General features: G+C 44.6%; 1 protein-coding gene across 4 annotated transcripts; it reads right to left on the bottom strand.

Moving 5' to 3' along the window:
- Positions 1 to 1743: 1743 nt before the first annotated feature.
- Positions 1744 to 20564, bottom strand: trim36 (tripartite motif containing 36). 4 transcript variants are annotated; one of them, XM_034296590.1, is made up of 11 exons: positions 20275 to 20564; positions 17538 to 17778; positions 14801 to 14833; positions 12412 to 12755; positions 11698 to 11844; positions 10861 to 10956; positions 10267 to 10520; positions 9121 to 9242; positions 6468 to 6773; positions 4898 to 5195; positions 1744 to 4361 (listed from the first exon to the last, which is right to left on the bottom strand). In XM_034296590.1, exons 1-11 carry the CDS (start codon positions 20359 to 20361, stop codon positions 4025 to 4027), a joined length of 2265 nt encoding a protein of 754 aa, XP_034152481.1. In that variant the 5' UTR covers positions 20362 to 20564; the 3' UTR covers positions 1744 to 4024. The 4 variants fall into 4 exon arrangements, with proteins under 4 accessions (XP_034152481.1, XP_034152482.1, XP_019908514.2 ...); XM_034296591.1 differs by lacking the exon at positions 20275 to 20564 and adding an exon at positions 18709 to 18940; XM_020052955.3 differs by lacking the exon at positions 14801 to 14833 and having other exon boundaries at positions 20275 to 20560.
- Positions 20565 to 20951: the final 387 nt, after the last annotated feature.

Raw genomic sequence — 20951 nt, 5'->3', positions numbered from 1 at the left:
AGGGATGATATAAAGTCCCTTCCAAAGAGTTCTCCGGTGTCATAAAAACTATAGAAGGCTCCATGCCATGATCCTTGCCCGGACAGGTGTACACAATACTGAAAGCAAGGGTGCCAGGGACTTTGGGGAAATTAATAATTTGGGGCATGTGTTGTTTCAGTGTATTCCATAGAATAATTAATGAAGTACAATATAAAATATTATTTCCATATTCTGGGATAATTACAATATGGTACTTAACCTGTTTATTAAATCCAGCCATTTTTAGAGGAATGTTTGTTTCATTGAACATGAAAGTGGGGAGAGGTTTTTCAGCTGAACGAGCAGTAGGTATGATTCAAACTCACGCTGCAGCATTATGTGAATTGAAGGCAGTTGCTTAGACAGCTGTACACCCAAGGACCACATCTTTATCAAGGGTGACCATCATTTCAGGTGACTGTGTATGTACACAAATATCATCTGACAGTGCTATTTGTCTACAAAGGCATCACAGCGTGAGTGCTAAACAAGGATCTGTCCATAAAACCTTATCCATGAGAACATAAACGTCAAAACTGACCCTTGATCTGCACTCTTGCTTCATTGACTCTTTCAGTATCAAGCCCCCTCATCCAGGCTTCCTAGTATTTCACAAGACCTCAGGAATCCTAAATAATAACTGTGACAGAAATATCTTCTAGGGTCCTTTAGCAGTAATACTTCAGGAACACAACATCCTTTTTCCCCTTTTCAGTAGAAGTGACATGTTCTGCAGGAATAACACAAATCCTCCCAAAATCTGAAATGTACCTGGATTTGCAGGCTCGTTCCAATTCCTCCGAGCAGGATTACTCCAATCCCACAAAAGTCTTCTAGGAAGTGTTGCCTTTGCTAAGCAATGCGGTTGAACTGTTGAACTTTTTCCAAGGATGGAGGTGGTATAATCAATAAAATATGGCCAAAATGCAACATCCACATTCACCCACAGCTACATGAATCGCCCAACGCAAACAGAATCATTAAGTTCCATTTCATAAGGTCGATGACCCAACCACTGTGGGGCTTATGACCAACGACAAAGATTTCACCTACAGGGAAGAGGTGAGCAAAATGGCATTTTGGTGCAATGAAAACCTCCTCACCATGGCGGTCAGCATAACAAGGATGACTGTTGACATTAGGAAGCGGCCAGTTGGAACATAGCCCAGTCCACACCATTAAGGCGTCAGTAGACTGCTGGGTCCGCATAAGAGGACTTGCCTTGGTCCATCAGTAACACCAGGCCCGACAAAACACGAAGGTCACTAAAGACATTTGGAAGGCCACCATGGATGCGGTCAAAATACTACCGCGGCACCACAGAACACAATCCTATAGCAGGTCGAGTCACGGCCTGGTATGGGAATGGCTCCGCACACAAACCAGGGCCCTCCACCTGGGGGCGCCTAAGGTCCAGCTACTTACAGGGGGCCATAATTACTCCAAGGGGCTACAGCTGTTTGTTGTCTTAACGTGACTTTCTACCATTGTCCAGTTGAAATCGGAGGATTCGACAGGCCGTTCTGCAGCGATGGCCAGGGTCAATCCAGCCCGATTGCTGAAGCGTGCCTTCAAATCTGGCCCACTGTGCTTTCAGCAAAAAACCTCTCCATCTTCACCTACCATCTCTATTGGTAAAGCATTCTCATGGAATTTTCAGGTTAAAATCACTCACTTTACAGGAATGTTACAATCTTGCCCATAAATTCTCAGGAGTACAAATGGCTTAAAACATACTATAGTTTATTTCATACAAATTCCAATACAGCAAATAAAATTTAAAAAAAAGCGCAGTATTTAAAGAATGACGTCCATTAAAGCATTCCACTCACAAAAAGCCAACATCACGTACCCCATCACTTGGAGCAGGAGAATACAACAGGCCTACATCCTGCAGTCTATGTTATATTGCACACCAATTCATACAGACCTGCACAGCCATAAATGCTACTGTTTAAAGTGCTAGCCTAAACCAATCAGACGGAGTGTCTGCAGAATATTTGGTTTAACATACTACTGAAAGCCATATCATTCCCTTTCCTAAAAATCAGCAATGTGGCATGAATACACACACACACGGTAAGTACACCCCTTTACCATAACATCTAACATAAACAGCTGCTGTGGCCACCAGTGAGATGACCCAAGATTAGCAAATGTACACAAACACCAGAGACATTCGGTTGTTTGTTCAGCAAATAATACTACTACTACTACATTCTGTGATTGGTAAAACAGCCCCAAAACCTGTTAAGTGCATAGACTTTCAAAAGGTGTTTCAGTTATTTTTAAAACAGTACAGGTTGGTGTGCAGAAGTGCCGTGATGTGAATTATGCGCACCAAATCGTGAAGCAGACAGAAAACACATTGAATACTACAGATTATGTGGTTCCTCAATTACCTTACATAACTCAGACAAGCAGACCATTTAAATAATGCTACACATTATATTCTAGAATACTCAACACGTATGGACTCAACACCAAAAAACCCCCAGGAGGGGTGTTTTAAAATGATCCCTTGATAAATAGCCAGACGTGATTACATGTAGTACCAATTAATGTTCCACCCATTGCTAATAATCTCTCACCTTTGTAAATAGCCTTAAGCTTTTATGAAAACCTTGTTGCATATGCAGCTTTTGACTAATCACAATGTACATACATAAAGGTAAAATTTCAAATAATTTCAGTTTATTATTGACACAAACAATCTTAAAAGCAGAGATATCACAGAATGATAAAGTAATTAATTAACAGAAGCTGCAAAGCAAAGTCAAGTCGTGTTCAGAGGAGAAAGGTATAGTTTTAAAGGTTTTCCAGGGCTGACAGGAGGTAGGTAGCTTAAAGGCCAGTGGGCCACAAACCTGAGAAACCACGCCAATTATCCTCAACCTCAAGAGAAAAAATAAAATAAAAAATACAGGCAAATAGAGACCTATGTGGGTAGCCAGAAGTAACCAAGGGTTTGTTCAGTACGGTCAAACATTCAGAACGAGATTGAAGTAATGCATACAACCAAAAAGATTGCCATTACGAGGATGTTTCAAGTCAGTTTACACAATACATGTCAACTGGAACATTCTGGAACTTTGCACCCGCCTGAACAGTCCTGTGTTGTGCCCTAGAACCCTGTGATGTCCCAGCTAACTCACAGGAGCCAATCCACATCTCCAATGTATGTTCTGAACGCTCGTCTAACATGTTGTGTAGTGAGAACCAGCCATGCTTCTGAAGTTTCACATCAGTTATAAAAAACTAAAACAAAAAACAGTTGCAGAGACAACAGTGTGAGGACAAAATTAACAATGTTCATGATCAACAAGTCATATTAGTGTGTCTCATTCGAACTTGAGAACAGCGTTCGTTCACTCCCAACTAATGGGCATCTCAACTTAAAATTCCACCCTGAACGTGAATGTTTAGTGTTACAATTCAAGACAAATGTGCACTGAAGTAGTGTTTAGTGATCAGGTAGTGGGATTGTGCAAAAACAGCATGCTTGTGTATCTTTATTTGTAAACGCAACCTATAAAAATAAAAACTTGTGCCCAAATCAAATTCTGTGTAGCTGGGTAGTTTTGACCGTGAATTCAGACAAACAAAAGTGATTAGGTACACGTTTAGTCTTTTTCCCGAGGCGTTCAGCAATGGAGGGGAGCCTGTGGCTTACACTGGGGAGCGATGACTGACCTCGTTGATGTGCACAGTTATTTGACTGATTAAAGCGTTCGCTAGAAACCCTTTTTATCATGAAAGGCACAGAGGCTTGGAAGCAGCAGCAAAGCTCCTCGGGCTTCTCTTGGCTACGTTTTACTGGTGTTGTAGTGCTACTTAAAAAGGTGATTTATTAAAACAAATAAATGGCATGACGATTAGCTGAAATGGTGCATACACATATACACACGCACACAAAAATCACTACAAAAATATACCTGACTGAAAACAGAGACACAAAGTTGAGAGCAAGCGAGAGACTTTGGCGTGTGGAAGGCCCAAAACCTCACATGTAGGACAGCCGCTTCGCTGTAATGAACTCCTCAAGATGAACCCTGCCACTACCCATCAGACCAAAGGCGGGGTACATGGTACCGGAGCAGTCCACCTGCCGCTCGTAAAGGCACCTCATGGTGTCTGCGTCGTAGAAGTAGACCCGGCCCGCCTCGTAGTCCAGGCACACGCCGATGCGCTGGGGCATGGGCAGAACCCGGTCGCCGACGACAGAGGAGGCTTTCGGGATGAACACCTTGCCCATGCCCACAGTGAGCAGAGTGAAGGGCTGGGAAAGCTCGTAGCACGTGTCCTCGCTGCCACTGTCATGCCCACTGTCATGATCGTACCTGGAGTCGGGAGGCAGGAAACAAAGCAGGTTAGTAACCTTCCCAATGCCTCATCCAATTCATCCGGATCACTTTTATTCACCCAGAACATTCACACACACGGAACTGTACTTCATGTGAAACAGTCATACATTTGAATACAAAAAAACCCACAGGTTTAGAGGTGACATTCATTTAATGAACAATAAACTGTGTGGCGAGCATGAAATTAAAGGACAAGCTGTGAAAGGATGAGCTGTGAGAATATTTCCTATACATTAACTTACAGCTGATGTGCGTATTTACAGCCCCCTCTACATCGTATGTGAATTAATCTAGAGCTATAAGAGACCAGCAGAGTTATGGGAGTAAAATGCAGCCATTTATTTATCAGTAAATAAACTAAGCAGAACCAGCTAATTCATTGGTATATTTATGAGGCTCATTTTCATCAGTAAGCAGCTTATGATACAAAACCCTTGCCATCAACTACACGACAAAAGGGACAGTCCAAATATTACCCAATAAGGCTTTTCAAACAAAGAGGCGGGGTTCACCTTGGGCTGCTCGTATCCCGAGGGTTATGGAACCACTCCAGCAGCTTGGAGTCCGAGGCCACGCCCACCTTGACCAGGTAGGAGTGGGGCTCCACCCGGAAGGCCCAGTAGTGTCTGCCCTGAGAGATGCCCGTGTCACTGATGATGTAGTCCAGGCTGATGTAGCTGCCCGTCTGCACGCGGTCCGCGCCCAGCAGGAAGGTCATGCCGGCCACGCATTCCACCGAGTCGCGCCTCTTGTTCAGTACCAGGCGCTCAGAGCTGAAGCCACACTTGTCATTGAACAGGAAGCCGAACGCTACAGGAAGACAGGAGCAGGGATACACAAGGAACTGAGTCAGATAGGATTTCCTGTTCTCACTCATTGGCACTGTGAGAAGGTGGACTTCAACTGCCACACGAGGGCACCATTGTAAAGACCTTCAAAGAACAGACTCGGCCCAATTAAAATAGAGCACGCAAACAAATCACTTATTTCCGTTATTATAAACACATTTCAGGCTACACATGCTCGCTCAAGCTGTATGTAAATTAACGCCAATGGCCACAATAACTATACACTTATCCAATAAGAATTATGCCTGTGTGTTGAACCGTTATATTGTCTGTATGCAATGGGAGACTGGGTCATTTGTATTTATTCATGAAGGTACTCAACAACAACAACAAAAAAAGCATTTGAATAGCCATTTACGCCCATAGTCTTTAATTCAAATCATCGTAAAGAAAAGCTTAAATGGAAAAACAGATTGTTATAGAGTAGATTATAGAAGTCTACGCCTTTGCCGACTTGATTTGATAGGAGGCGCGTTGTAGCTACAGTAACGTTGGCCCGTTTGCAAGGTGGTGACCCAGAATTCCACCCCATTACTAACGCACAGCACATCGCAGTGCTACACCTCCCAGTCTGGAGACAGGAATGCGGGATTTCCTTCCCAGTGGGCCGAGCGCCCGACAGCAGCTCACTGCACACCAACGAGGCAGGGACACCAGAAACCAAACCAAATCCTGACAATCAGCCGTTGTCCTCATGCATATGGGAGGCCAGTGGGATGGGGGTTCCTCTATCCAGTTTAAATGACGGCTGAGGAATTCAAGCGACGCCGCCCCTACAATGCGCCGGCGCCGGCAGGAGACGGTGAACCAGAGATCTTAAGCACCGGAAGAGGGAGTGAACCGACGTACGGTTACTCCACGCCACGTCGCAATGCCGCACAATCAATCTGAAACAGCGCAGTCAACAGTTGAGATGTCTGAAATTGGAATGAATAACAGTCGCAGGCTTAAAACTGTCAGCTGTATGTTATCCACCAGTTCCCTGAAAAGCATCCAGCAATCTGCCCATTTGTAATCTTCAGTGGATCTGGCTGCTAAATACCCTGACAGACTTGGTAAGAGAGGATTTAAACAAGCTTATCTTCCGCTCTGAAGCCCAACAGAGGTGGGATGCAGTCTAACAAAGGAATACCACTGGTAATTTCATTAGGAAACTTGACTTCCAGATCAACTTCTAGCGTAGCCGTCAGAGAGCCCACGTGTGAGTGTGCGTTTGTTTGCGGGGGGGGCCTACCTGGGGCAGGGGGTGTGTGGAAAGTCACCTCCGCACTGTAGGGGCTGAACAAGGAGTTTCGGCAGCAGCGCACCCGGAACGCGTACAGGCTGTCGGCCTCCAGGTCACACACCACGGCACTGGAGCCATACACCCGGTCGGTGAGGAGCCAGCGGCTGCCTCCCTCCTCGTCCGGCTCGGCGCCCAGCCGCCGGTACTCCAACACCTGGTGGTCCGTGGCCAAGGCGTCCTCGGCCAGCTGCCAGCACAGCAGGCCCTCGTTGTAGACGCGACTGCGGGACAGGTCGATGATGGGAGGCTCGGGGACTGGGGAGACACAAGTGGCAAATATTAACATCCTCTTCACTCCATGATTGTACTGTCATTCACAGCACTGCCTTTATCAGCATAGTGTCATGATGGAACCAGTACATCAGAATGTAGTTAACACATCGATGTTGTCTGAAACAGACTAACTAAACCAAAACAAGAACAAAATACAGTACTGGTTATGACAAACTATCTGGACGTCCAAAAAGCTAATAAGTAGTCTAAAAGATGATGATTAAAACAGGATGACTGCCTTTAGACAAGCGGCCCAGTTCTGGTCATTTGACCAATTAGACCCGTAATGAAGCATAATTGATGCGAGAAGGTCAGATGCGATTAGTGGTCCTGTATCAAGACTGAACTCGGCAGAGCCAATGGCTAGTTGGAGTGAGAAGCTCTTTCACATTGCCAGTAAAAGACCTTCCCATTCCCTGCCCTCCCGCTGTACCTCAGAGCTTCCCACCAGAAACGGCACCAACCGGGTCAGGGGTAAAGAGGGGGCAGGCAGGGGAGAGGAGCGGGTGGGGGCTGCCAAGGTCCACGGGTACCGGTCCGAGCCGCCACGGCGAGAAACAGCCCATTGATCAGGCGGCGTACGGGACGTTCCGCCAAATAACGGCGCACATCTCCTTGCTGCTCAGTGGCCAATGACATCACACCATACTGCAGCAGATGGGGGGGGGGCCTCAAACAAGCCCGTTTCAAGAAGCGGGACACAGAAATACGCAGCTGGTGTGACCGTAGACAGCAGAATGTCCGGCTCGCGAAACACGCTGGAATGTGGACGCACAATTTACTGAAGTCACGACAACGTCACACTACTGACATGGGCATCATTCATCTGAAAAGACGGGGAAACATGGAATCAATCCGGCAGAGATTTTCTAAGTCAGCACGCTGGTCTGTCCGTTAGGTACAACACACAACGCTGCTTACCTTTTTTATCAGCCTAACATTTTCCATGAATCCAACAGTTTAGCCGAGTTATTCGCGTGGTGCTGCAGGCAACATGCGTTGTTTTCCACATACAGTGTGGCCTGACAGCCGACCCAACCCACAGGCACCACCGCACTTTAACGGTCAGGGCTGATGGACGCGTGGAATCGGAGGAGACCGCGCTGAATCGGCTGCATTCTTCCACGTCAGTTCAATTACAGGCGCGCATTAACCCTGTGTGCTTCCTCCCCTCTGAGTGCATCATCAGGATACTGTCTCTCCACTGCCATTTAGACTAACCTCAAATCAACAGACCTCTTCCTGAGGGTTTTCCAGCAACTGCTGGCAACCAAGGAGAGGAGCATTCTAGAAGGATAACCATCTCCGCAGCTCTCCACCAACCAGGCCTTTACGGTAGAGTGGCCAGACAGAAGTCACTTCTAAGCTGGCTGTCGTGTGCCTTTTACTGAGATTTTAGCCAAAAGACACCTAGAGGCTCAAGCCTTGGGAAACACACAACGCAGTGAAATGTTTTTGCAATGTTGGACAGAGTCTCTACCCTGTCCCAGCACATTTTGGTGCATGTCAAAAACAACCCTGACATAATCCTGGTGGTGGGGGCGTTGCAGGCCTCTCCTCCGATCTTGTCAAGTTTGAGAGAACGGCCAAGCCGTGCCGCCAGGGCTAACAGACGCATTCCCATGTAACGCAGAATTTACCGCTGTCCTGAGAGATAAGCTACAAAGCAGGATCAATTAATTATGAACAAAGTAAACATTTCAGTATCACATAACCAAGCTAGCTTCAATAAGAAATAACTGCCGTTTTTGATTAAATAAAAGGCTAACATTTTCATTTTGGTTGGGTCAATTAGAAGACCGGTCAATGGCAAGGTGTACAAGCAGAACCCTTGGTGGGCCATAATACATCCGGCAGGAGGAGACCACAGACCCAAGGGTATTAATGGAATGGGAACCAGGTTGGAACCCATTCTACGGGCACAATGAGGCAGACAGAAGCCTGTAAATAAACAGTTCACTTCCTTGTTAGTGCTTCCCCATATTGATATGCACGTCAAATCAGTTCCTACTATAATAATCATATGCAGGCTGCCGATGGTTGACCTTTATCCAATTGGGGTAAACTGACAAGATTACACAAGGCAGTAAACCAAAAATACTCTACGGTGGTACCTGGAACACTCCCCACACTAAAATCCCAGGGAGTATATCAGGACTGTAAACGGCTTATTTAATTAAAGAGCCTCTGGTTAGCAGCGTGCTACCAGAGATGAACCCAGGCCCAGGCGAAAGTGACCGGACAGTTTCAGGCAGTGGTCACTCTGCAGGTGTCAACAAACGGAGTTACTGTTTAACTTCAGTATGTCGTTGCGATACATTCCCCTTACCTCCACCAAAACAGAGCTCCTTCAGCAGGGTCTCTTCTCTAGAAGTGTCCAGCGCAAACTCATCAAAGGAGGAATCTGCGGCAGGGTGGAAGGTCCGCAGGGATTCTGTGGATCTGGTGATCCTGCAGAAAACGGGCACAAAGGCAGACCCACAAATCAGCTTTTGAACAAATACTGACGAGCTGATTTCATTGGTCAAGAGGCCATCAGAATCTAGTTGCTTTATACCCTTTATGAGCGTGGGAGACATGGGGGGGAGGGGGGGGGGGACTGCATTACTAAATGCATTAAGGGAATAAAGCCTCAAAGCTGCTTTTTGACCAATGGAGATCAATTAGTAGAATTAGAGCTGGAGCAGGACAGACGTATACACATCCAAGCACATGGTTGTTCGTCACTCACCACACCCACGGGTCACTAACCACACCCACATAAGCCGATTGTTTCCTCAAGAACCAAAACAAGACTCAAATCCCTGTTATGAAACGGGACAAGAGCAGTGACGATGGGTTCAGGGGGTTCAAGCAGCCATTACGGCCTGTGACAAGGCACTTGAAAACCGACCTTTTGCCCTTTCACAATGGAAGCCTTTCAGTAACAGCCCTTTCATAAACCATGGTAACATTAGACGACCATTAGACAATAGCCCTAATTGCCAAGGATGAGGGTAACCATGGCAAGACGCACTGCTTTTGTATACTAGATCAATCTTTCCGTAGTGACAATGTATTGGGAGTGGCAGGCAGTCAGAGCTTGAGGGCACAGGTGTCCCACAGACATGAGACTGACAAACTCTGCATTTTCCCCACTAAAGGTTTCAGCACTTTTCAAATGATGTTCATCGCAGCCAGCACTAGTGTTCACCTGTGTAAAAATGAAACTGTTAAAAAAAAAAAAAGAAAACATTCTGTAGCCAATATCGGTCTGAGAGAATATTCTCTGGGACAGACAGTAGGATTACAGGTAGAGAAATTATATATCGGCCTGTTCTCCAGGTAGCTGCAAATCTCACAGCTTTTAAAAAAAAAAATCCTGTTTTGTATTAACTTGCAATGGCGTCTTCATTTGCAGATACTGTTATTGAGCCGAATATGATTAGTTCCCCCGAAATCAACACGAAGGAGGAACTTCACGCTGGAGGCCAACCTGGTGTGTAGCTGCTTGGCTGTCTGAACGAAGCAGGACTGGTCTGTCTCCTTGAGCACCTCCTGGGCGTAGCCCACCAGGCCACTGTTCTCCAACATGCCCTGGTACTCGTCCACCTGGCCCCGGAGCTGCTCCAGGCGCCGTGTCCTCGACTCCTCGATTGAGCGCAGCATCTCAGACTTGCGCTCCAGGAGGGTCTCGAACAACCGTTCAAAGTGCTCGTTGGCTCGTCGCTCCGCCACCTGGCCATTCTCCTGTAGAGGCAAACATGAAATTCAGGTTCCACAGCAGAGTCAGGATTCATGTTACACTACTACAGCTGTGTGGCAGATATATACGCATCTCAATGCAACTGCATTCAATTACCATTGCAAGAAATACCCAAATACAAAGACCAAAAGCAGTGCCGACAAGGTCACAGACTGAGCCATCCCATATGCAGTGAAACGCAACCAAATGTGTAATGCTACTTTGATCCGGGGATTGGCATAACTGAGCAATTACATGCCCACCACTGTTGACAGAACGTTGCTTTGTTACTGTTGCTTTATTACAGACAACGCAGGCTTGGATTTAGTTAATCCATCTACTTGCCTCAGTCTGATGGATCAGAACCTCCAGGTGAGAAATTTGAGTCTTCACTTGGTCCTCCTTACTGATCAAAAAATGTATAGCCTTTGACAGCTTCTCCTGTTGGTATAACATCAAAACAACATGCGTATAAGCCTTTGACAGTGTCTCCTGTTGGTATAACAGCACTTAATCTCAATGGACAGTACCTCATAGTGGAAGGTTCCGGATGTTCAGATCAGAACACCCAATTACACCCCCACATACAGTACCGTAACCAGACAAGTTCAATAGATATAACATTACTACATACAAATGATTGCATTAAATATGGATGAGTCTGATCCGGTGCCCATGCCCTGAGTCCTCTTAGATAACAGCCTCTTTGCTTTCAGCAGCTAATTGACCTCCATCTTGTCCAGGGGTGGCAGGCTTCTAGCACAGACTTGTGACTTAAGTGTACTTATTACTCCAGAGTTGTGGTTATTCTTCCTACCCACATGTGCACAAAATTTGAAGTCACTCCCGAAAAGCGTGTCTGCTAATTTATAAAAATGCAAAATGCGATGTAACAATGTTTGAGTCTTTTTGTAGGCCCCACACACACACATAGGGAAACTGATCCAACACACGTACAACTCAGCACAGGTCACCGGTCAATATTTAATTAGGGGCTGAGAAACCATCAGTAACTGGATAGATAAACAACAAGTTTTTCAGACAGACGCTGCATCAACCAACTCAGTCCGGCATCAGACTGCTGTATCGTACGAAATGGCTGGGGTTCAACCACTCCCCCACGTGAGACGCATGCGGGATCTGAAAGGCCACCCCCCTCTTCCCCAGACCCCTATGTGGTACCTTGAGGATTTTGTAGGCACTGCTCATCGTTGTCACTTTGTGGTTGGCGTGCGAGCCGCCAAGCTTACAAAGGTGGCAGACTGGACGGCGACACACCTCACAATACATGTTCACCTTCTCCATCTCATGCTCCGGACACATGAGCACCTGGAGGGACACAAGCAAAACACGGACTTGGAGTTCTCGTGACAAACAACATGCCACACACACACGCAAATTCAATCAATAAAAGGACAGTCTGGTAGCCCAAACTGGGTTATTTATTTTGGGATTCTCAAATGTTTCTGTAGATGTTCAACAGATTAGCAATGGAATATCAGTAACATTTTGACTGTCTACTAACCCAAACCTTGGCCATTATCCTAACCCAAAACTCAACTCTAACCATAGGAAGCAGTTGCTAATCAACACAGATGAATACAATAAAACCATGTAGAGAACGTCAAACAGACTGATAATTGGGACTCACACAATGTATTGTAACCAGAGGTTGTTCAATAACGGGTGACACTTTCTACCACCTAGCAATTCGTTACTGCTTAATGAATCGCCAAAACAGCCGGTGAAAGCTATCCAACAGCAGCGTCAACAAACCCAATCAACTCACCCAGCCCACCACCACGAGACAGTCGCTTCAAAAAAAAAAAAAGAAATCAACAGGACACCAGGAGGATAAACAACCATAACCTCCACGGACGTGAACACGGCATCTACCTTGGGCCTGAAGTTCATGGTGGGTCCCACGTACTCGTGCTGGGCTTTGGGGGTGCCCCAGGGGTGGTGAAACTTGAAACACTCGTTGCAGTAGCTCGCCTTGCAGTCCATGCAGCTCTTGGTGGCCTCCTGTGGCGGCGGCTTGCACATGTTGCACATGATGGCCACGGCGGCGCGGGCCGCCTGGCGATAGCGCTCCACGATGCTCTCCAGGGTGAAGTTCCGGAAGAGCATGCTCATGCCCCTCTCGCCCAGGTCGACGTCGTGCTGGCAGCCCGGGCACGGGAAGGTCGTGACCCGGGGAGTGACAGAGCCACGCCTCCATCCCGGTGAGGAGACGGAGCCTGATACAACAGAAGGGCTGTTAGAAGAGCTAATCACGTCAAGGGGGGGGGGGGGGGGTAGGCTCTACAGACAGATACACAAACGTAGGTCCTTAGTAGATCGGACCACAAGGTGGAATCTCACAAGAATGGATCAAACAAGAGAAAGAGCACGTGTGTTTACAGTGACCTGGATGCAAACAGATTCACAGAAGATCTAAATGACTTGAGAACAAAATATAAATCCGGGGGTGGGGAACCCACTCACAAAACTAACCCGAAAGCACTGAAACAGTACTGAAATGCCAACTCGAATAGAAGGACTAGCTGCAAATAACTGCAGAGAAAACATTTTTGGAAACCATTTGTCCAGCTCAAAGTATCATAACACAAACACTGACACGTTAAAAAGCATTATCATCTAGGAAGACTACAAACTAGAACACATTATTAGAACATAACGAGAAAGGACAAGCATGAAAGGACAGATGCAAGCAGTAGGATCTCGTCACGGGGCACAAAAACTGGAAGATGGGAAGCACTGGATAAACAACAAAAATGCACTTTACGGAGTACCAACATCACACAAGAGCGGTGAGCACAGAGCAAGCATGAGAAAAAAAAACATGCTGTGGGCACGTGGCAGATGTTTGTGCGTGTCGGCATGAGGACGATTTATGAATCCGCGGTGGTCGAGCAGGCCGGGCATTTTGGATGACGAGCCACAGAGGATATCGCGACGGCAGATGAAGAGATGGGGGGGGTACTGAGTAAGGACAAGGTACTTAGACTGGTGACGGTCAGGGTGGGAGGGGTTTGCGGCAGCGTGCGCCTGCAGCCACATGACAGCGTGGACCGACGCCGCAGTGGAACTCAGAGGGCGAGAGCCGGTGTGGAGGAAGTGCTCGGGGCAGAAACAGGCGAGTCATCGCAAGGCCATTCCGGCGGCGGCGGTCGCTACCGAAGCTTGTCGTTAAATTACACCGCCCGAGTCAGCATAATGCAACACACAGGCCAACATCGCCATTGCGTCGCTATAGAGGAGGGATGCAGGACAACCCTGCCAAGAGTATATGATTTAGCCGAATGCTGTCTGAATGATACTGTCAAAATGATTGGCTTTCAGACCGAGTTTGCTTGTTAGACTTCTCTACGAAAGGGGTATTTTTGTTCTTTATGAGAGGTGTCATAAGGAGGTGTTTATGAAGAGATCTTTACAGAGAATTAGTATATTCATTACAGCATACTCCTTTCAAAACATCTAAGCATTTTTGTGATCTGGGGATGTTTCACTTCAACAAGCACAAACGGTTGATTAGAATGAGTTTGTGCACCCAAAGTAATCTCTACACACACACACATATCTTAAATCTAATCATTTTCAATTACAGCCAAATCCATGTTAAGATTTAAAATTACACACAAAAATGTCTTCCCCGGGGCAGGCCTGTCAATACACCTACGATTGTTCATTGTGCCAGTATAATCTGGAGAATCACAGCAAGTATAAACATACTATCCCCTCTGATTCATGACACATAAAACAGGCTCTCTTTTTTATAGAAATGGTACCTCCACAATTTAATCTATAATGAATGCCTGCTTGGCTCAGCATGCTAAAACATTAGGAAATTCCAATTCAAGCCCAACCCCTAGGTAACATCCAAACCCAATTCTCTCGCCTCTACGCATCCCCCTTTCTCAGACGCACATTCCGGAGCCGTGGCACCCTTTTTCATTCTCCAGCCTACTTGGTATGACTTGCACGTGCTGACAGGAGACGACTAAACTAAGGCCTGAAAAGCAGCAGGCCGGAAAGAACTAAAAAGTAACAGGAGACACGTATTGGTAGGACAGTCCAGTACACATGCACCTTCGGCTCAGTAAGAAAGGTATAAAAAGCAATAATACCACATCTACCAAATCAGATGTATAGGTTTGACAGAGGGGCCATTGCCTCGAGTTGTGGTAATGTACAGTAGAATAACAGTAACTTGGGGTTCACAGGGGTCGAGTTACGCTGTACTCACTACTACAGATATTCAAAAAATGGAACCCGCGTCTACCTCTCCTCCCAAACGACCTTCTCTGCAGTGTGGCTGCAAGCAATGGACAGAGAAGTGAAGTGAGACCAACAATTAACATTATGCAGCATGTGAACAGAGATGGAGTCAGACCTGACGCACTCAGTGAAGAAATGTCAAAACATAACATGGCTTTAAAGAAACTGGGTACTTAAGGTCCTCAAAAGAAATGTTTAAAGGGTAGGTAGCATGAGCAGCAAAACAGTAACCTCAGATTCTGGTTACAATCTGGTTTTCTATAACCGCCCAAAAAACGTTGTTTTGATATTTTATTTTTAGTTATATTTTTTAAATTGGACAGACATATTCAGAACCACCCATAAAAATGTACTATTGTCATACAGAGAACCCAAGGAGAAGAGAAACACTAGCTAGCTTGAAGGTGGCTTAGGTTAGCCACGGCAACAAGCTGACCAGTTGCCTTGGTCTGTGGCATATAACACTTCTAGATTATTTAAATATATCTACTGTGGACACACAGCCTACCTAGCGTTGCAGCTGGCAACAGCACTCCCTGCAGGTAAACAGCATTTTATGAGCTTCAACAGGATTCCATATTACATCCCTGCATTGGGCAGATCTTACCACACCTTACAAAAGTATGATTTGAAAATCAAATTAAGGGAAGTCTCCAAATATGGTCCGTTTTACCTTAACACTATTAAAAAAAAAATACAATTAAAAAAACTGCCAACAGAAGAATTTACACCTAAAGCCTGTTTTAACAAATCCTCTGGAAAGAGTGCTTTCTCACTTTTACATTAAGCCCCTCTCCAGTTGAAACATGGTATATTGGGATGAGTTAGATGTCTGTGCTTCTGACACTTTCGCATTCAACCCAGGAACATGGTAAACCAGTATAAATGGACTGAGGCAAGCCTGCTGTGGGGTTTGTGTCCAGTGAGTTCATACTAGAGATGCAACAATATCTCCCAGCAGTCAGTATCACACGATTAAAGACAAAATGTAATTATCAGTAGACCAATGGCTGTAAATTACATCAATTATTTCAGACCGATTTGGCTTTCGTTTGAATAGGCACCAAATATTTAGACATTTTCGTTTTTGCAAAAGTAAGGTAACTTTTTGGAGATTAAGGCCAATACTTTAATAAATGTATATCCAGGCATTGTATAATTACAGAAAGCGTTTCTTTACCATATAATTTATTCATTTTCAGTCCTATTTTTGTGAGTATTTTATAAAAATACATAGAAAGACAACATCTATGATTGCATAAGATCGTCTGAATGATGGTGTTTTGCTAGTGTAATTAGCCGAATTCACTGTCACAGCTATAAAATTACCATTATCATCTACTTAGTTATGATCTGAAAGCCACTAGCGGTCTTAGGTGGTGTTAATAAGACTAGCATGCTAGCTACATAGCCATATGTTAGGTTGATGTCCAACAGCACATTAATAAAGTATTAGCTAGAAGTTGGCATGAGATGTCATCAAAACCAGGTTTAGTTTGAAATTGTACATTTAAATTTTTCTGTCCAAGTCTCAATTGTGGTGAACAGACAGGCTGGTAGGGTTCCCTCTACGACAGTACATGAATCCACGCCATATTATTCCAACATGAATTTGGAAGTGGGAGTTTTGATATGTACTGCAAATCACTGTTACATGACCATGTTATATACCACCTACCCTTTTTGTGTTTAGGTCAAAACACATTAATTCACAGATGGCAAAACATCTAGGTACATTGAGCTCCACACTCTAAAAAACAAAAGACTGACTGAACCAAAATAAGAAGTGAAAAATAAGACAACATCGATGAGTTTCCAGTAACAAACCTGTCAGTTTTTAAAGCACTTGACTGATAAATATAGCTGTGTCCTTGGCAGAGTTAATTTAATCCCTCAGTCATTCCAACCCAGCAGGTTGTGTCACCATGACCACCACTGGTCCGATGTCCAATCAGTAGAGGCTAAATCTTTACGGTGATGCTGCCAGATTTAAGACTAACTGAACAGTATGTTAACATAATTTAACTTACTGTAAGTGCATACCATTATACAATAATTGCCATGGTTATTGTTACTAAGCATGAGTATTTCAAATTGCAATTAAGTTAGACTGTTAATGTGACTACAAACATAACTTTTGTTAAACAGCCCCATAACCCTGTTTCTCTAAAGAGCATCAATTGCATCCACTGTATTAAACAAAACACAGAAATAAGAAACGTCCAGGTTGGGTCAACGTCAACGCATTCCACAACGGTCTTTGAGTGGCAGGGGCCAGTTCATTAAGCGAAAGACCGCCTTTAACAATGCAGCTTTGATTTAGACATTGAGCTGGCCGTAGCTAATTGTTTGCGAAGCAAAACGCCTATTTATAAGCATTTTAAATGCTAGAGTGGGATAATAGCAATGCTTTGTTCCGCCATGTCTCCATAACTCAAGCCTCATCCAACCAAGGTGCGGAAGAGGATACGTATTCTGTGTTGAGAAATTGCTTGCCAGTACTAAATCTACCCACAACAAACCTATAATTAAAAGTTATTTCTAAATGAATAGCCTCCCGGGCATGGATGTAGAGTCTAGACAGGACTAAGGCGTTGACTTGAAAAAAATGTTATTCGTTCGGTTAAAATAAATGCAAGACCCCTCTCAAAAGGTTTACGAGGTAAAAGGACGCCTGGGTACTGAATCACATTCCTTCTCACAGCGCTGCCGTGATGATGACTGGTCAAACTCAAACGCACCTGATCTTGCAAGCCTATCCAGCCTCTCCATGCTTGGCGACGGCACTCTGGATCGAGGTCCGGGACTCCCCGGGAGGGAGCACTCCGACCCGGCATCGAAAGAATCGTCATGGTTCAACAGAAGTAGCTCTCGGACACACTTATGACACACGCTGTGCTGACAGGGCAAGATGAGCGGGTGAGTAAACAGCTCCTTGCAAATTGGACAAATGAGCTCCCGCTCAATATTCTTGATAGGGACCTGGTGTGGACAAAGAGAGACAGTAATATGTCAACAGCCGGGGATATTCAAATCTTACCCTACGAGGTCCGGAGCCTGCTTGTTTTCCTTTCAACCTGATCATTAATTACACCCACCTGGTGTGCCAGGTCTTTGTAAGTTCCTGATCAAGAGGGTTGCAATGAAAACATGATGTGGAATCGACTTCGAGGTTCGGATTTGAATACCACAGGTCTACAAGTAACCTCGTGCTAATTATTCCAACCTACTGGTTTGGAGAGATCTCGCTTCGATGAGCGCTGTTTTTCTTGCCCACTAACACAGATTAATTAAATAAACTATAGTAAAGACCTAATTATAGTGTTGAGCAAGTCTAAACATCAGAAATTAGAACATTGCAAATACTACCTAAAATAGCACATGGACTTCAAAAATACCTTCTAAACATTTCATTTGACATAGGGGGCAGTATGCAGACGGCACTCGCCAACGTCTTAGTACTTTATTTAAAAATACGTGTAAGTAAAATACTCACCTGATACTAAATCAATAAATTGACTAGTTTCAGTTGGTCGTGAAATAAAGCGGGGTCGAAATCCCACAAAAAGGCCTAGGTCGTAAACAATCATTCGTATAATTCTTACACAACAAACCTATATTTTAATTGTAGGCTTCTGCCCTGACAATGAAAGGGCAATAGGGAAGTTAATTTGTTTTTGCGGACGTTACTGAAAGCAATTCCACATAAAAGGGCACCACAGATACTTGAAGTTTCACTGTAAAAAAAACAACAGACTAAAGCCTAAATTGCACCCAGTAAGGGTGAAAAACGAGATCAGTGCAATCTAACGAGTATTTTAACAAACCAAAGACTCAGTACGTTCCACGAAGATGTAGCTAGTATATTCGTGGTCAAAGTAAACTTGTATGACTGGCACATTTTCCACTTACCGGCAAAATTGAGTTACGTCGCGACAATGCAGACATTATAAAGGGCTTGTGTAGCTAAGTTTAGCTGAACTTCTCAGACGTACGTTGAAGACGCCGACTACCACACTCTCCGGCGCTGTCGCGTCGACAATGAATTAAATACCCGTGACTAGACAATGTGGATGAACCCTGGCGGCGTGAATCAGCAAGCGTCGAAAGGCTGCAGCCATTCAAGCAATGGGAGGAGAGGGGAGCAAGCTGTGTGGGGCGGGGTAGGGACTCCGAGATCACCATAGTAACAGGGCTGGGGCTCTGAGTATTTAGAAGGGGAGGGCAATTGATTCGGGTTTCACTGTCCCAAAACTTGAGGTCTTTAACTAATGTTTCAAATCGAGACTCGCTATATTGTTGCATTATATATTTTGCAACGAACGCGCACTCTGTATCACACTAGATTATTTCGAAATACACTTAAGCGATGAGGCACGAGGGGGTGTTGTACAAGGCCAATACCACGGTTAAGAGATGTTCAAACGTTCGATGAATCGCCGAGTGCCAGGACACAGCGCTTAGCCGTGGTAGCCTACAAATGCAATTACTGCAGTAACAAGTGATGTAATGTCATGCCCCACCACAGCTATCAACATTCAGGATTCCAACTATAATGGCAAATATATTAGGCTTGGAGCTTTTCTTATGTACGACGCACCATGGAGCGCCGTGAAACAGCGTGCATTATAGGTGTGGTATAAGGGCAATATACCACAATCCCCCGAGACGCCTTACCGACATCAGAAACTTTTTACCAACAAAAATAGTGCTGTGAAAATGTATCTGATGTCATACCTGGGTACCACGGCTATATCAGCCAATCAGCATTTAAAATTCCAAGCACCCAGTTTAGAATACAAGCAATTAAGTGTCATATCAACTAAGTGGCTTGATTTGTATAGACACATTTGTTCAGAGCTTAGAGCTTACCCCACCGGTTTAGCAATAGGCCTAGACAATGTTTTCCCATATGGTGCATTCACCAAATAAAGTTCACCCAAAATGTAAATATTAAATAACACCTATTACATGAATGCTTTTCCATCAATAATGAACGTTGATACAGGCATTTCATGACTTTATTTTAGCTGACTTTTGCAGTCCATTCGTCATGCAAGCCATTTATACTGCAATACTAATTACTAGGCAGGCCCATATTTAATTGTATTCATATAAAAGATATATAAATATACACACGCACTATTACAGTAATTATGTTTGGCTTAACAGTAACTGCTCACGTCATCGCTAAATAAATAGGAAGATTAAATACAAAACAACAGCCTATGTACAAATCCCCATTGTCCACATTTTAACTTTGCTCTGTATCCTTATTTCAAATTGTATTGAACGTTTATATTTTATCGTGGATTTATTAAATCATCCAACAAAACCATGTGCATCCCTTCCGTCAGCCTAGTGCACACCTTGATCTAACCCAGACCATATTTAAGACGTCAGCGTGGCGGTCCAACATGCTACTGATCTGACATTTCGGTTAAGGATTCTCATAAATCACATCTGACGTTCACTCACCTCTCCCGCTGTTATCCGCTGGACTATCTGCTCCACCAAACTCGGTAACATATCCTGATTATCTTCCGTGTCCGCGGAATCCGACATAATGTCTATTCAGACAAGATGATAAATAATTGTTAAATAAATAAAAAATCCTAAAAAAATGAATGGCTTCCCAAAGAGAGACTGTCAAATTCGGAGAGATACATGTGCTTCTTCATCCTCATCCCCTGTACATTAGGGCAGCCTATAGCATACAGTACATGCCCAGCGGCTTGAGGAGAACATTTGATTTTCGCCAGAAATCATCTTTGATGTTTAACCCCGCCCTCCCTGTACATCTTAGGCGTGCGCTCGCCCGCTCTGTTAAAAGGCATGAGCATCATCCGCGATGTCTCCGACAGAGCCCTTTGTATTTCTCCTGCTATAATTCCAGCCTACCGAACAATTACTTGATTATAGGTAATTTTACATGATATTTTTTTTTAAAATTAGGTTTGGGAAGAGATATTTTCAAATATAACTATGGAATTAATTGCGCCACCCAATCACGTATGAAACAGTGCGTTCATGTATGCATTACATTGGCCTATAAATAGAAAGATTTAGCCTAGATCTTAGTTCATCACGATCTGAAATCACAATTTCGTTTTGCCTAACGGTTACGCGTTTTTTATAATACAATTTCACTAAAC

The sequence above is a fragment of the Esox lucius genome, chromosome 13, assembly GCF_011004845.1.
Source record: "Esox lucius isolate fEsoLuc1 chromosome 13, fEsoLuc1.pri, whole genome shotgun sequence".
Classification (NCBI taxonomy): Eukaryota; Metazoa; Chordata; class Actinopteri; order Esociformes; family Esocidae; genus Esox; species Esox lucius.
This window is presented reverse-complemented; position numbering and strand designations above follow the sequence as displayed.

Coding starts and splice junctions, on each gene's coding strand:
- trim36 (XM_034296590.1), bottom strand. CDS start 20,361: ATGTCGGATTCCGCGGACACGGAAGATAATCAGGATATGTTACCGAGT. Junction 12,756..14,800: donor AAGGTCGTTTGGGAGGAGAG/GTAGACGCGGGT, acceptor CTGTTGTATCAG/GCTCCGTCTCCTCACCGGGA. Junction 4,362..4,897: donor CGGGATACGAGCAGCCCAAG/GTGAACCCCGCC, acceptor TCCCGACTCCAG/GTACGATCATGACAGTGGGC.